The 15,591-nt window shown below is 44.6% G+C and overlaps 1 protein-coding gene across 4 annotated transcripts in view; it reads right to left on the bottom strand.

Moving 5' to 3' along the window:
• The window catches only part of ZZZ3 (zinc finger ZZ-type containing 3), a 101,189-nt gene that overhangs the window by 3,975 nt on the left and 81,623 nt on the right, over positions 1-15,591 (bottom strand). For all 4 annotated transcript variants that reach the window (XM_088450090.1, XM_088450091.1, XM_088450092.1 and 1 more), the window contains exons 6-11: positions 15,163-15,231; positions 14,135-14,236; positions 13,354-13,449; positions 12,993-13,154; positions 11,120-11,254; positions 524-624 (exon numbers count right to left, since the gene is read on the bottom strand). In XM_088450090.1, the coding sequence (XP_088306216.1) occupies positions 524-624; positions 11,120-11,254; positions 12,993-13,154; positions 13,354-13,449; positions 14,135-14,236; positions 15,163-15,231 (665 nt within the window). The remainder of the gene's footprint in view (positions 1-523; positions 625-11,119; positions 11,255-12,992; positions 13,155-13,353; positions 13,450-14,134; positions 14,237-15,162; positions 15,232-15,591) is intronic.

The raw sequence follows: 15,591 nt of genomic DNA, 5'->3' as shown, positions 1-15,591 counted from the left end.
AGGAGTGTGCGCGCCCTGCAAAGCATTACAGCTAGATGGGAGCATGTGTCCTGTAGAACACTACAGCTAGGTAGGACTATGTGCCTTGCTAGCTAGGTGGCAGTGCATTTCCTGCAAAGCAGTACAGCTAGGTGGCAGTGCATTCCCAGCAGAGCAGTACAGCTAGGTGGCAGTGCATTCCCTGCAGAGCAGTACAGCTAGGTGGCAGTGCATTCCCTGCAGAGCAGTACAGCTAGGTGGCAGTGCATTCCCTGCAGAGCAGTACAGCTAAAGTGCATTCCCTGCAGAGCAGTACAGCTAGGTGGCAGTGCATTCCCTGCAGAGCAGTACAGCTAGGTGGCAGTGCATTCCCTGCAGAGCAGTACAGCTAGGTGGCAGTGCATTCCCTGCAGAGCAGTACAGCTAGGTAGCAGTGCATTCCCTGCAGAGCAGTACAGCTAGGTGGCAGTGCATTCCCTGCAGAGCAGTACAGCGGTGCCTCTGCCATCAGTGACAGGAAGATTAGACGCATATATACACTCACCAGTCAGAGCAGGAATCACAGAAATCCACAGCCACCTGGGGAGGACAGTCCTGGCAGTGCCACCGGATGCCCTGGATAGGATCTGTCCCGCAGTTATCACACTGTAAGAAAGCAAATTACACTTCATGATATACAGGACACAGGAAGAGCAGAAAGTTTTGCATTTCTGCATAAAAACTGGAATATAAGTGACACGTATCGTCTAGCCGCACCAGGCTGCCTATATCCGCACCTGCGATCTGCAAATGTAATGTCTGATTGCGGGAGCAAATATGTGCTCGTTCGCAGACACTTTTTTACTACTTTGCTGCGATGTGTGTACGATGTAAGTGTAAGATGACAGCGGACACATCTGTATGACACTTATATGTGTTGGTTTTTTAACCAGGATCTGAGTAGAATGCTATAATAATAATAATACAGTCAGCAGATTAATGCTATAATAATAATAATACAGTCAGCAGATTAATGCTATAATAATAATAATAATACAGTCAGCAGATTAATGCTATAATAATAATAATAATACAGTCAGCAGATTAATGCTATAATAATAATAATAATACAGTCATCAGATTAATGCTATAATAATAATAATAATACAGTCAGCAGATTAATGCTATAATAATAATAATAATACAGTCAGCAGATTAATGCTATAATAATAATAATAATACAGTCAGCAGATTAATGCTATAATAATAATAATAATACAGTCAGCAGATTAATGCTATAATAATAATAATAATACAGTCAGCAGATTAATGCTATAATAATAATAATAATACAGTCAGCAGATTAATGCTATAATAATAATAATACAGTCAGCAGATTAATGCTATAATAATAATAATACAGTCAGCAGATTAATGCTATAATAATAATAATAATACAGTCAGCAGATTAATGCTATAATAATAATAATAATACAGTCAGCAGATTAATGCTATAATAATAATAATAATAATACGGTCAGCAGATTAATGCTATAATAATAATAATACAGTCAGCAGATTAATGCTATAATAATAATAATAATACAGTCAGCAGATTAATGCTATAATAATAATAATAATAATACGGTCAGCAGATTAATGCTATAATAATAATAATAATACGGTCAGCAGATTAATGCTATAATAATAATAATACAGTCATCAGATTAATGCTATAATAATAATAATAATACAGTCATCAGATTAATGCTATAATAATAATACAGTCAGCAGATTAATGCTATAATAATAATAATAATAATACAGTCAGCAGATTAATGCTATAATAATAATAATACAGTCAGCAGATTAATGCTATAATAATAATAATACGGTCAGCAGATTAATGCTATAATAATAATAATACAGTCATCAGATTAATGCTATAATAATAATAATAATACAGTCAGCAGATTAATGCTATAATAATAATAATACAGTCAGCAGATTAATGCTATAATAATAATAATAATAATACAGTCAGCAGATTAATGCTATAATAATAATAATACAGTCAGCAGATTAATGCTATAATAGTCATCAGATTAATGCTATAATACTATAGTCAGCAGATTAAGGCTATAATAATACAGTCAGCAGATTAATGCTATAATAATACAGTCAGCAGATTAATGCTATAATACTATAGTCAGCAGATTAATGCTATAATAATAGCAGATTAATGCTATAATACTATAGTCAGCAGATTAATGCTATAATAATAGCAGATTAATGCTATAATAATACAGTCAGTAGATTATTGCTATAATAATAATAATAATACAGTCATCAGATTAATGCTATAATAATAGCAGATTAATGCTATAATAATAGCAGATTAATGCTATAATAATACAGTCAGTAGATTATTGCTATAATAATAATAATACAGTCATCAGATTAATGCTATAATAATACAGTCATCAGATTAATGTTATAATAATAATAGTCAGCAGATTAATGCTATAATAGTCATCAGATTAATGTTATAATAATAATAGTCAGCAGATTAATGCTATAATAATATAGTCAGCAGATTAATGCTATAATAATAGTCATCAGATTAATGCTATAATAATACAGTCATCAGATTAATGCTATAATAATACAGTCAGCAGATTAATGCTATAATAATAGTCATCAGATTAATGCTATAATAATAATACAGTCATCAGATTAAGGCTATAATAATATAGTCATCAGATTAAAGCTATAATAATATAGTCATCAGATTAAAGCTATAATAATAGTCAGCAGATTAATGCTATAATAATACAGTCAGTAGATTATTGCTATAATAATAATAATAATAATACAGTCATCAGATTAAGGCTATAATAATAATAGTCAGCAGATTAATGCTATAATAATACAGTCAGCAGATTAATGCTATAATAATACAGTCAGCAGATTAATGCTATAATAATAATAGTCATCAGATTAATGCTATAATACTATAGTCATCAGATTAATGCTATAATACTATAGTCAGCAGATTAATGCTATAATAATAGCAGATTAATGCTATAATAATAATAGTCAGCAGATTAATGCTATAATAATATAGTCAGCAGATTAATGCTATAATAATAATACAGTCAGCAGATTAATGCTATAATAATAATACAGTCAGTAGGTTAATGCTATAACAAGAGATATGGTAAGAACTTACCTTTGTTATCTCTGTTTCTACGAAGTCCATAGGGTCCACAGGGTTGACCTTGGGGTATAGGTTGGGAACCAAATCCGGGCACCACGCAGTTAAAGCTTTTAGCTCCCAGGATGCACTGGGTCCACTCTCCCTATAACCCCACCCCCAAGCCAGAGGCACCTCAGTTTGTAAGTAGCCAAAGGCCGGAGGAGGAGAGAAAAAGAGAGAGAAAACTGGAACACTCAATAACCATACTCACCGAAATGGGAGACGGAAAACCGGTGACCAGCCACACAGCCCATATGAAGCCAGGTGCGTCAGGGCGGGCGCCCTGTGGACCCTATGGACTTCGTAGAAACAGAGATAACAAAGGTAAGTTCTTACCATATCTCTTGTTTTCTACTTCAGGGTCCATAGGGGGTCCACAGGGTTGACCTTGGGGATGTCCCAAAGCAGTTCAACCAAGGGTGGGGACGCTCCTGTGCTGAGAGGAGAATCCGTCGCCAAAAAGGAAGCATCCTGAGAGGCAAAGGAAACCAATGCCTAGAACCTTAAAAAGGTGTGGACAGAAGACCACGTGGCCACCTAGTAAGGTAAAACAGCCGAGGGTAGGCCCCTGAGGAAGACCTACGGGGCCATCCAGCCAACATTTGGTTATAGGCCGGCCATCCTTTCCTGTGAAAACCAGAAATCTCAGACCACCAATAAGGAGTCCGATTTCCGTAAGGAACCTGAACGGATCACAAAAATCCAAAGAGGCCAGACCACAGTCAATGAGGCCACACCAGCCGAGAGGACTGGGGACAGAATGGCCGTACCATAAGTTCCAGAATAATATGGAACCTGAAAACCACTAAGAAGCAACACAGGGCGAGAGCAACTCCCACCCTGACATGATGCCCTCCAGAAGAGGGAGCCACATGAGAATGCTCCCAATTCAGACACTCTCCTGGTTGATATACACACCCTGAGAGAAAGAGAGAGCCTAAGCAATAGACCATGTAATGGCTATCACAACCAGCGGTTCCATTGACTGTCCCCGGAGGTAACGAAGAACCACTACTTACTCCCCAGAAGTCCCTAGGGAGGACAAATGGAGGCATAATCAAGAAAACACTCCAAAGGATGAACAGGATACCAGAGTGGAGCAATTCCATATCTTAACCATACTGACAGTGTAGAGATCCGCACTGTCAGGAAGACCAGGCCAAGTGTGAAACCCAAGCCAGCCGGAAGGAATGCCAGAATATCTGGAAATCCTGGACACCGGAGGATTGTATCGACAGGTACAATACCATAAGATTTATGGCTGCCACAGTTTGTGGTAGGTCCCAGCAAAAGCTGATCCATGTGCTCTAATCATTCCAACGATGACAAAGCCAGGGAAGCCGTAAGACCACTGTAAGGACACAGTCAAAGACAAACGACCCAGGTCCAAGGCAAAACCAAGGACCCTGAGACAACAGGTCCGGGCAGTGAAGCATCAGGGATGGAGTATCGATGTAGAGGCTCCGAAGATCCAAGTACCCCTGACATCTGGGGCAATCAGGAGCCACCAGCAGGAAAGCATCTCCGTCTCGATTGAAAACACTTCCAAAGACCTCGAGGAAGAAGGGAGACCGGAGAACACAGGTACACAAAGTGGAAGGACCACTTCACCGACAAAGAGTCGCTGAAGGTTGCTTCAGAATCCCCAGAGCTGAACTGTAACACCATAGTGTGATAAAGTCAGAAGGCCATGAGGGTCACCTCAGGGGGGCCCCCCCTGCTCACCAGGAGATGAAACCTCTCTTGGGGAAGAGACTAGTCCCCGGGATGCACGTCGTGACGGCTGAGGACTCCCGCTTCCCAATGGAGAGCTCCTGAAATGAACGCTGCCGAGATGGTCGGGAGGAGACCCTCGGACTATGTCCGAATATGTGACATACCTGTCATTGCCACCCAACGAACAGTGTTGCTAAAAAGGAAGCCACTGTCCTGACCCTGTCGGACTGAACCTTTTCAGGTTCACCGGGAAACAAGAGTTATGCCAGAGTAAGTTAATTGACAGGGTGGAATCGACAGACGTCCAACTGCACTGAAAAGGATTCGATCCAGACACTGTCCATAGCAAAGAAAACCCTGGACGAGATGGCCATAGCCACCCGGACAGGGACCGACTTGCCTCCGGAGAGAGCATCATCGTTTGAACAGTTATCCGACAGAAAAAACTCATTCCATCTGGAGATGAGCCAATTATGGAAAGGCCTGGAATGGAACTGAGCCCATTCCACCATGCATCCCAGAGTGTAAAGACATCTGTCGACTGCGCAGACAACCATGTACTCCTAATGGAAGAGAGGAGATTCCATCTTACGCCAGAAGAATTCTCAGATTCTGAGAATCCAGCAGGGATCCTAGATGAAGAATACCCAGAGAGGGATGCAGGGAGGACTTTTTCCCCGTTGATTAAACGTCTGCACCCTGAAGAAGCCACAGTCATCCTGACCTGGCCGTAAAGTACCCCGGTGATCCCGCTAAGAGCAGGAGGCCGTCCAGGTACAGGAGCATTGGGATATACTGAACAGAAGAACTGTCAGAAAATCCAAAACGCTGGTAAACCCCTGTGGGGCTGAGGACAGTCCCAACAGGTAGAGCCCGAAAAATTGTAAGTGTTGCTGTGATACAGCAAACCTCAGCCCATGCTGAGGAAAGGTCTCTGTAAGTACCCGTAGGCACGCGTCCTGTATATCCAGTGATACCATAAAGTCCCCAGGTTCCAAACATCGTATGATGGAGCATAGGGATTTCCTCCTGAGCCCAGGTAGCTTTAGGAACTGGTTCAGGGAATTGAGACAGAGAATAGGCCAAAGAGGACCATTCAGCCACCGCACCAGAAAGAAAACAGAACAACCAGTCCCTCACTGAGATAGTGGGGATGGCCTAATTAGCTCCGCTTACCGCAACAACTGCATAGCTTTCTGGATCTGTAAGGCCCTTGTAAAGAGGGCGTACCCTCCTACCCACGTAGCCGCGGCAACTTGACACTAATACCGGGCGAACTGAGAAAATCGGTATCTCCCAGTTGTAGGCCTGTCCCGTCAGGCTGAAGAGATATCCGTAGGTTCAGAAGCAGGATCGGCTGGCAGTCCAGGCCTGCTCGGTACTGGATATGTCGGCCCTTGTAGATGCCGACAGTCTACGAAGAAACAGACCTTTAGGCTGACCCAGAGGACAAAAAAGACTTAACAGACTTAGTCTGAGGCCTTGTAGTGGGCATAGCTGAAAGCGGTAAACTTGTCGTTAGTAATACTGCCAATGTTACTACAATCTTGTCAAGGTCAGGACCAAACAATATCAACCCTAAAGATGGTATCTGCACCTCTGCATTCCCAGAGCGCAGCCATAGGGTATTACGGAGGATACAGTCGCAGCCGGAACTCTGAAAGTTAGGAGACTGGTATCCAATATAGGCATTTCCACCTATGACAACAGCATATATTACGTGAGCGACCAAATACATTTGAACCCCCGACGTGTTGAAGGGGAAAAAACGTTACAAATGCATCAACCCAATATGCAATAGTATTAACCAACCATGCTATAGCCATGGTAGGATGGGTAACAACTCCTGAAAGCAAGTATACTGATTTCAGGCAGAGTTACCACCTACGGATCCGAAGAATCCGACCACGCAGGAATGGGAGGCGTAGTAACGTCTGTAATCAGACGAGTAACACGCCCATCCCCCCCAGGAGGGGCTCGTGATGACCCTCAGGGAATTTGGGACAGGAGGCCAAACACTGTTGTAACACCTCCTATCTGGCAACAGCCAGAGTCCCGCTATGCGATCCACCCGCTAGTCAGCAACAGGGAACCCGAAGGCACGCAATACTGAGGGTGTATGATACAGGTGCAGGTCAACATTCACTCTAACCAGAATGGACCTGCTACCAGCCCTAAAGCAGGGATAATAATACCTGAAATAGGCTTCCCCCCGTGTAAGAGGGAAAGAGCCCCGAACAGTACCCAGTTCACGGCAGAGCCAACTGGGAAGTAACCACAGGGCGTCAACCACGCCAATTAGCGTTTCGTAGAAAACGACATCCACCCAGGGTGGCTGTTGTGGTAATCCCTGCAAGGGGAATGACAGACTATTGTGGCACCAGGGGGAATTCATATACTGCGAAAAACCCCTGCAGGGAGCGGTAGTCTGTGTCACAGGGGAAGAGTGCAAGAAGCTGCGAGATACCCTGAGATGAAAAGGGCAGTATGGTGAAGTAACCCCAAGTGAGGTACAACAATGGGGCCCGCCCGGCTATCCGCAATTGAGAGGATCCCGAGAAAACAAACCGCCCAAGAGGGTCGTGAAAGAGGCCAGCACCAGATGACGCCACATACAGAACCCTTTATGAGTCAAATCCTCCGCACTAACACCTGCAGCACATGACTTGCAGGATAGTAAAAATGGGTGCAGTATAACGCTCTATCTCCTGGTCAGACATATCTGACCAATCTTGGCGGAAATATTAAGCAGCACTATACTGGTCCTGACTGATGCCAAAAATTAGCTGCAGGGACCCATTTTCAGCGTATGCAACACACAGTTCCATCTAAAATATGGCAACGTGCAGCACGCAACAGTATGTGACAAACCACACAAATATTAACAAGTATATAAATGTGAGGTCTCAGAACCACCCTAAGTACAGCTGTATTAGGGCAGATAAAGAAAAGGGATAGATATACACTGACAGGTGAGAGAATAAAGTACAGTCAGCACTAGCATAAGTCACATACAATGCAGATATATACATATATACATAAACATGTCATATAATATACTGCACTATTACACTGCATTCAACTGCCCAGATTCAGTGTCTGGGAAGGCTACAGCGCTGTGTACACTGACCTGATGGTGAGGTACGCAGGGGGACTGGACTCACTGCCATCTCCAGAGATTTCTGCTGCACCACAGAGATAAAATGGCCGCTGGAGACCTCAGAAGAAGCGTGGCCCGCGGAGGAAGCAGCTCAGCGACGCCAGACTATGGATACTGAAAGGCGCGCTGAGCTGAGGGGAGGAGCCGCTGTAACAGGGAAGGCTGCCTCCCCTGGCCGGCTATTAACCCCCGGGACGCCGGCTCCCTGCACCGATCGTTAAGTCCCTGGTGGTCTAGTGGACACACGGGGTATGGGGGGCCCGCCGCCACTGCCGGCGCCTCCGGTCTGTCCCCTGAGACCGGAGGCACAGGACTGCATTTGAAATGCGCGGATCACCGCAAGCGGTGATCCGCGACCTTACCTGCTCCCCGTGGATCCGGCAGCAGTCCTGGGCGCCCACAGAGTCCGGCTAGTACAGACTCTGGGGTCCCGCTGAGATCCCCAGATCTGTACTGGCGTCTCAGCGCCAGCGGGGTGACGGAGCGGCAGCTTAGACGTCCTATGGACAGTCCGACGCTGCCGCTCTGAAGAGTCCAAGGTCCATGGAAAAAACTTTGTCCCTAAAAAAATAAAATAAGCTTAGGGGCTGCTAATCAGCTCCCCCTGCGCTAACGGTGACCCGACTCCGGCCGGGCACCAACTTAAACTGAGGTGCCTCTGGCTTGGGGGTGGGGTTATAGGGAGAGTGGACCCAGTGCATCCTGGGAGCTAAAAGCTTTAACTGCGTGGTGCCCGGATTTGGTTCCCAACCTATACCCCAAGGTCAACCCTGTGGACCCCCTATGGACCCTGAAGTAGAAAATAATAATACAGTCATCAGATTAAGGCTATAATAATATAGTCAGCAGATTAATGCTATAATAATATAGTCAGCAGATTAATGCTATAATAATAATACAGTCAGTAGGTTCATGCTATAATAATAATACAGTCATCAGATTAATGCTATAATACTATAGTCAGCAGAATAATGCTATAATAATACAGTCATCAGATTAATGCTATAATAATACAGTCAGCAGATTAATGCTATAATAATACAGTCAGCAGATTAATGCTATAATAATAGTCAGCAGATTAATGCTATAATACTATAGTCAGCAGATTAATGCTATAATAATACAGTCAGCAGATTAATGCTATAATACTATAGTCAGCAGATTAATGCTGGGCACCTGCCGTGCCCGTCCATCATTTTCCCTGTTCCGTCAGAGGAGTAACGTAGATACGGCGCGGCCGTACACTGATATATATCGCACAGAGTACGGCCACTATATCTGATGGTGTCAGGCTGTCAGATATTATAAGGTGTGCGCCCAGCATACGACATTCTCATTACATCTGTAACAAGTTGGATGAGTGTTCTCTGCTACATACAAACAGGCAGCCAATCAGGAGACAGCTCAGGCCCGGAAAGGGACGATGTGTAACTTACTAAGCGAAGGTGCATTATCTTACTGCTATGACGGCAATAACCAGGACTCTCTTCCTAGTACATAAGTCATCCTACAGAAACGTGTAGCAAAATGAAGGTGGGAAATTGCTTTTAGGATCAGACGTGGCTACAAATGTAACATGCGCCGAACACTGGAAATAATCGCTGTTACCAGCCGGCAACACCTAATACTCTGTACCGAGGTACCAGGCACTTAGTGTTAATGTAACATCTCCTCAATGTTCACATTACTGCAAAAACAAAGCAGACATAACTTATTGCTACCATACAGAGCACACATCGGGTATATGTATGTATGGGAGGCAGTCTTGATGCTATAATAATACAGTCAGCAGATTAATGCTATAATAATACAGTCAGCAGATTAATGCTATAATAATACAGTCAGCAGAATAATGCTATAATAATACAGTCAGCAGAATAATGCTATAATACTATAGTCAGCAGATTAATGCTATAATACTATAGTCAGCAGATTAATGCTATAATACTATAGTCAGCAGATTAATGCTATAATAATACAGTCAGCAGATTAATGCTATAATAATAGTCAGCAGATTAATGCTATAATACTATAGTCAGCAGATTAATGCTATAATAATACAGTCAGCAGATTAATGCTATAATACTATAGTCAGCAGATTAATGCTATAATACTATAGTCAGCAGATTAATGCTGGGCACCTGCCGTGCCCGTCCATCATTTTCCCTGTTCCGTCAGAGGAGTAACGTAGATACGGCGCGGCCGTACACTGATATATATCGCACAGAGTACGGCCACTATATCTGATGGTGTCAGGCTGTCAGATATTATAAGGTCTGCGCCCAGCATAAGACATTCTGATTACATCTGTAACAAGTTGGATGAGTGTTCTCTGCTACATACAAACAGGCAGCCATTCAGGAGACAGCTCAGGCCCGGAAAGGGACGATGTGTAACTTACTAAGCGAAGGTGCATTATCTTACTGCTATGACGGCAATAACCAGGACTCTCTTCCTAGTACATAAGTCATCCTACAGAAACGTGTAGCAAAATGAAGGTGGGAAATTGCTTTTAGGATCGGACGTGGCTACAAATGTAACATGCGCCGAACACTGGAATAAAATCTCGGTTACCTGCCGGCAACACCTAATACTCTGTACCGAGGTACCAGGCACTTAGTGTTAATGTAACATCTCCTCAATGTTCACATTACTGCAAAAACAAAGCCGACATAACTTATTGCTACCAGTCACCAGCATATACTGTATGTAACCCGGATCATTCATGTTAAAGTGCTCTGGAAACACGATTAGGCCCCATACAGAGCACACATCGGGTACATGTATGTATGGGAGGCAGTCAGGGCACAATTATTAATGTCTCATTCTCACCTGTAGAACGTTTCCCTCGTTACCAGTTAGGACGATAATGTACAGCATGGCACGTTTCTGCTTACGGTAACCCGAGATATATTTCTATGCAGACTACGCATCTCACACGGTAACCCCCCACACTCCCCCAATGTGGAGGACACGAGCATATAGAGTAAGTACACAGAGATTTCCTTATTGCATGACCAACTCACTTTGAAGCCAACGTGCTGCACGAATCCGCTCTCTACCTCCATCTCTTGGAGTTTTTGCTTCTTCAATTTTTTCAGTTCAAGTAGTTCCTTGTACTCTGCGAGGCCGTGGCAGGCGGCGGGGACGGTCTCCTCGTCCTGTGGGGAAGAGCAGAGACATCTCAGCTACGGCGGGGAGGAGAATTAATCTTATTATATGTATCCTGACTACACAATACAATAAAGATCCTACATATATAGAGCTTACTACACAATCTCCAGGCGTTTCTACCCCCTGATAAATTACAACTTTAGAAAATCTAAAAGGCCACTACAATTACCGTAAGTGTTAAATCAATGACTGTATACAGCAACCAGAACATCCTCAGGGCACAATTCACTGCTCAGAGTTACATGTGACAATTCCCTGCCTGCTGTATTTCTCCATCGATGACAACTGAAGCCCCCTCCTGCCCCCAACAGATTTAGGAGAGTGTCTTAAATGGGATGCGATTCAGGAGTAAAACCCAAGACCACAGTCATCGCACCAGATGTGATATTTCTGTGCTTGAGTCCACACAACGCCATTCTGCAAAGCAAGTCTGCAAGCTTGTCATCCACTCTGTCTGCACTTACAGAGGCATCTCAGTCCTAACACTATACCCGGGGGCATGGGGACATATTAAAATACTTACAGGGCTTTCAGGTATATTATCCAGCTTAGCTATACATAACCTTTAATACATGTTCTAAGTTCCCTCTTCTTCCATTTTCTTATTGTCTACACCAGGGGTGGGGAACCTTTTATCTGCCGACGGCCATTTTGAGATATATAACATTATTTGCGGGCCAGGTGCAGGCCACGCCCCCTCACACAGGGCGTGGCCACAATAGCTGGTGATTACAGCAATGCCCGGAGCATCCTGAGGATGCTCTGGGGAGCTGTAAGGGCAGTGGTGTGACCGTCTGACGCGTCCTAAGACACTACAGGCGGCACTGCTGCATAGATTCTGGCTGCAGGGGGCCATTCTAGGCTCCCTACTAACCAGATGAGGCTAGCAGAAAAAAGCTCAGAGGGCCAGACCAAATGATTCCAGGGGGCTTTATACACCCCCCGGGCCTGAGGTTGCCCATCCCTGGTCTACACCAATTAATGATACAGCAAGATAAAAAATGTTTTGTAAATGTGGCCTAAATGTTTGACATTAAAGGTGAAAACGGTGTAAATATTGGGGTACAACATATTTGTGGGGGAAGAGGGGGATTGGTGTATCATACAGAGATAGTGGGACAATACTATAGCGGTATGCAAACTGGCTTTTTATTTTATAGCCCATATGCAGAATATCGTCCTATGAAAAGGTATGTACTAAACTAACACTGACAATGACAATGACTTGCTACAACCAACAGAAATCCACCACATAATACCTCTCACTACAAACTGATAATAAAACATTCATCTCTGGTTGCTATGTGCAATGTATATGGTGTTTTTAAATATATTTTATCATCTTCCTTACAAATAATTTTAAGGAATGGTCTATATACTAAAATGTAAGCATTACACAAAGAAAGCATTGTTAACTTAAAAATAAAAAATGTAATAAAATGTTAATTTAAAAACAGCTGGCGCATAGATCTGGACATTTTTATACCACTAATTGGTCAAATAAATAAGAACCAAAACACCACGGCGATGCCACCATAGAAAGACACACAACGCCGTACAGCTTGTTACACGCACAAATGTATCTATGAAGCCAGTTTCTGAGACGGTGGTTATATCGGCCAAAGCGGCCCAGGCCGAGAGTGACCAGATACAGAGGCCGGGAACGGCGTGCATCATCTGCAATAATAAGTATATAAATAAAGAGTATTTCTCAGGCGCAATTACCGAGACCTCATCGTCGTCGTCACCAGCTGCGTCTAGGTCCCGGCTGTAGAAACTGGAGTGGTCGTCGTCCTCTTCCATGAACACAGGGGGCTCATGAGAAGTCATGAAGGTGGAGGGTTTAAACAGATGCTTGTTGAGAATATGCTGCCGCTTGCTTGAAGGCTAAGACAAGGCAGGAATAACGTTACCCACAATGGCAGATAAGGGGGCGATTTACAGCTGTACAACTGAATGGAGACATTTTTATGTAACAGTCACAAACAGAGCGCACTGTCGCATATGCAAAAAGTAGACGTACCGCCAGCTGTGTCACATGTAGGAAGCGACACGTGTGTGTGAATATGGAGTCCCGGATCCTTACCTTTTTAGAGTACATGTAGAGGTTTGGAGTCCGCCCTGGCACAGGGATACCAGCTTTGGTCAATTTTATGAAGTATTTCTGCACTCGGCTGGCAACCTGCGGAAACAAGAGGCGATGGGAAATGTTACCCGATAAACAGCAACGCTAATCTCGCCATGCGCAAGATTCATGAATCCAACTTCCAAACAACAGTTTCTGCTGCATAAGGAGAAAGTGACGGCGGCAGGGAGCATGTGCCCAACGTTCCCAGCACAGACCACTAGGGGCAGTGTAGTGTCACTCACTTGTTTAGCGGTCCCGTTTCTCAGCACAGGCCACCAGGGGCAGTGTAGTGTAACTCACTTATTTAGCGGTCCTGTTTCCCAGCACAGGCCACCAGGGGCAGTGTAACTCACTTGTTTAGCGGTCCTGTTTCCCAGCACAGGCCACCAGGGGCAGCGTCACTCACTTGTTTAGCGGTCCGGTTTCCCAGCACAGGCCACCAGGGGCAGTGTAGTGTAACTCACTTATTTAGCGGTCCTGTTTCCCAGCACAGGCCACCAGGGGCAGTGTAGTGTCATTCACTTGTTTAGCGGTCCTGTTTCCCAGCACAGGCCACCAGGGGCAGTGTAACTCACTTATTTAGCGGTCCGGTTTTCCAGCACAGGCCACCAGGGGCAGTGTAGTGTCACTCACTTGTTTAGCGGTTCTGTTTCCCAGCACAGGCCACCAGGGGCAGTGTAACTCACTTGTTTAGCGGTTCTGTTTCCCAGCACAGGCCACCAGGGGCAGTGTAACTCACTTGTTTAGCGGTCCGGTTTCCCAGCTCGTCAGCAATCTTCTGCCATCTCTTGGACTCCACCTCTTCCGGCGGGAACTTCAGGAGAAGCTGCTCCAGTTTTTTCTGTGGATTCGTAAGACACGTTCAGCGACACGTACAATGAAATACATGAAAGCAGTTACAAAGTAACACTGCATGGGAGAGAGGGAGACAGACAATTGCTTGATCCATTGTTCATTACTGGTATCACATCTTACAGACAGAACGTAAACGTTTTAGCAGACTCAGAAGCTCGTTGTGACAGGACATTTAATACCATCTCAGTATGACGCACTGCATTTATAGCGTGGCACAGAGCGGCCCTGTATGACCCCCTGCATTTATAGCGTGGCACAGAGCGGCCCTGTATGACCCCATGCATTTATAGCGTGGCACAGAGCGGCCCTGTATGACCCCATGCATTTATAGCACGGCACAGAGCGGCCCTGTATGACCCCATGCATTTATAGCGTGGCACAGAGCAACCCTGTATGACCCCCTGCATTTATAGTGTGGCACAGAGCGGCCCTGTATGACCCCCTGCATTTATAGCGTGGCACAGAGCGGCCCTGTATGACCCCCTGCATTTATAGTGTGGCATAGAGCGGCCCTGTATGACCCTCTGCATTTATAGCGTGGCACAGAGCAGCCCTGTATGACTCCCTGCATTTATAGCGTGGCACAGAGCTGCCCTGTATGACCACCTGCATTTATAGCGTGGCACAGAGCTGCCCTGTATGACCCCCTGCATTTATAGCGTGGCACAGTGCGGCCCTGTATGACCCCTGCATTTATAGCGTGGCATACAGCTGCCCTGTATGACCCCCTGCATTTATAGCGTGGCACAGAGCTGCCCTGTATGACCCCTGCATTTATAGTATGGCACAGAGCAGCCCTGTATGACCCCCCGCATTTATAGCGTGGCACAGAGCGGCCCTGTATACCCCCTAAGCTATAAGGCATTAAGTACTACGCCAACGAGATACATCAACATTAATTCTGTCCATCACCTGCTCTTCCACCGTCCACAGCTGATTGAAGGTCCCTGGCCTGGAGTCCATACATAGTCTTCCTCGTATCTGCAATGAGCAGGTCAGTATAAAATTAATCGACTGCATTAAAATCACTGCGACCTCAAGCGAGGGCTGGGGGGGCATCTCTACATGTGGGGGGCACTGAAGGGGCATTAAAACCACGGGATGAGTAATATTGTGTCACCCATTCAGTGTTTTAGGCAGCTCCTTATCGGTGCCCTAGGCGACCACTTAGGTTCGACTAATAATGGCGCCAACCTTGATTGTTACTCCAAAACATTTACGTAGGATGAAATAGTCATTGAAAACTACAAGGAAAATATATAAAACTTACGAGTAGATTTAACGTTTCGTTCTGCCGCGCATTTACTTACGTACATTGCATTCTGTAAATAGCATTTAGAC

Source organism: Taudactylus pleione, unplaced genomic scaffold (genome assembly GCF_031769625.1).
Source record: "Taudactylus pleione unplaced genomic scaffold, aTauple2 ptg000506l, whole genome shotgun sequence".
Classification (NCBI taxonomy): Eukaryota; Metazoa; Chordata; class Amphibia; order Anura; family Myobatrachidae; genus Taudactylus; species Taudactylus pleione.
This window is presented reverse-complemented; position numbering and strand designations above follow the sequence as displayed.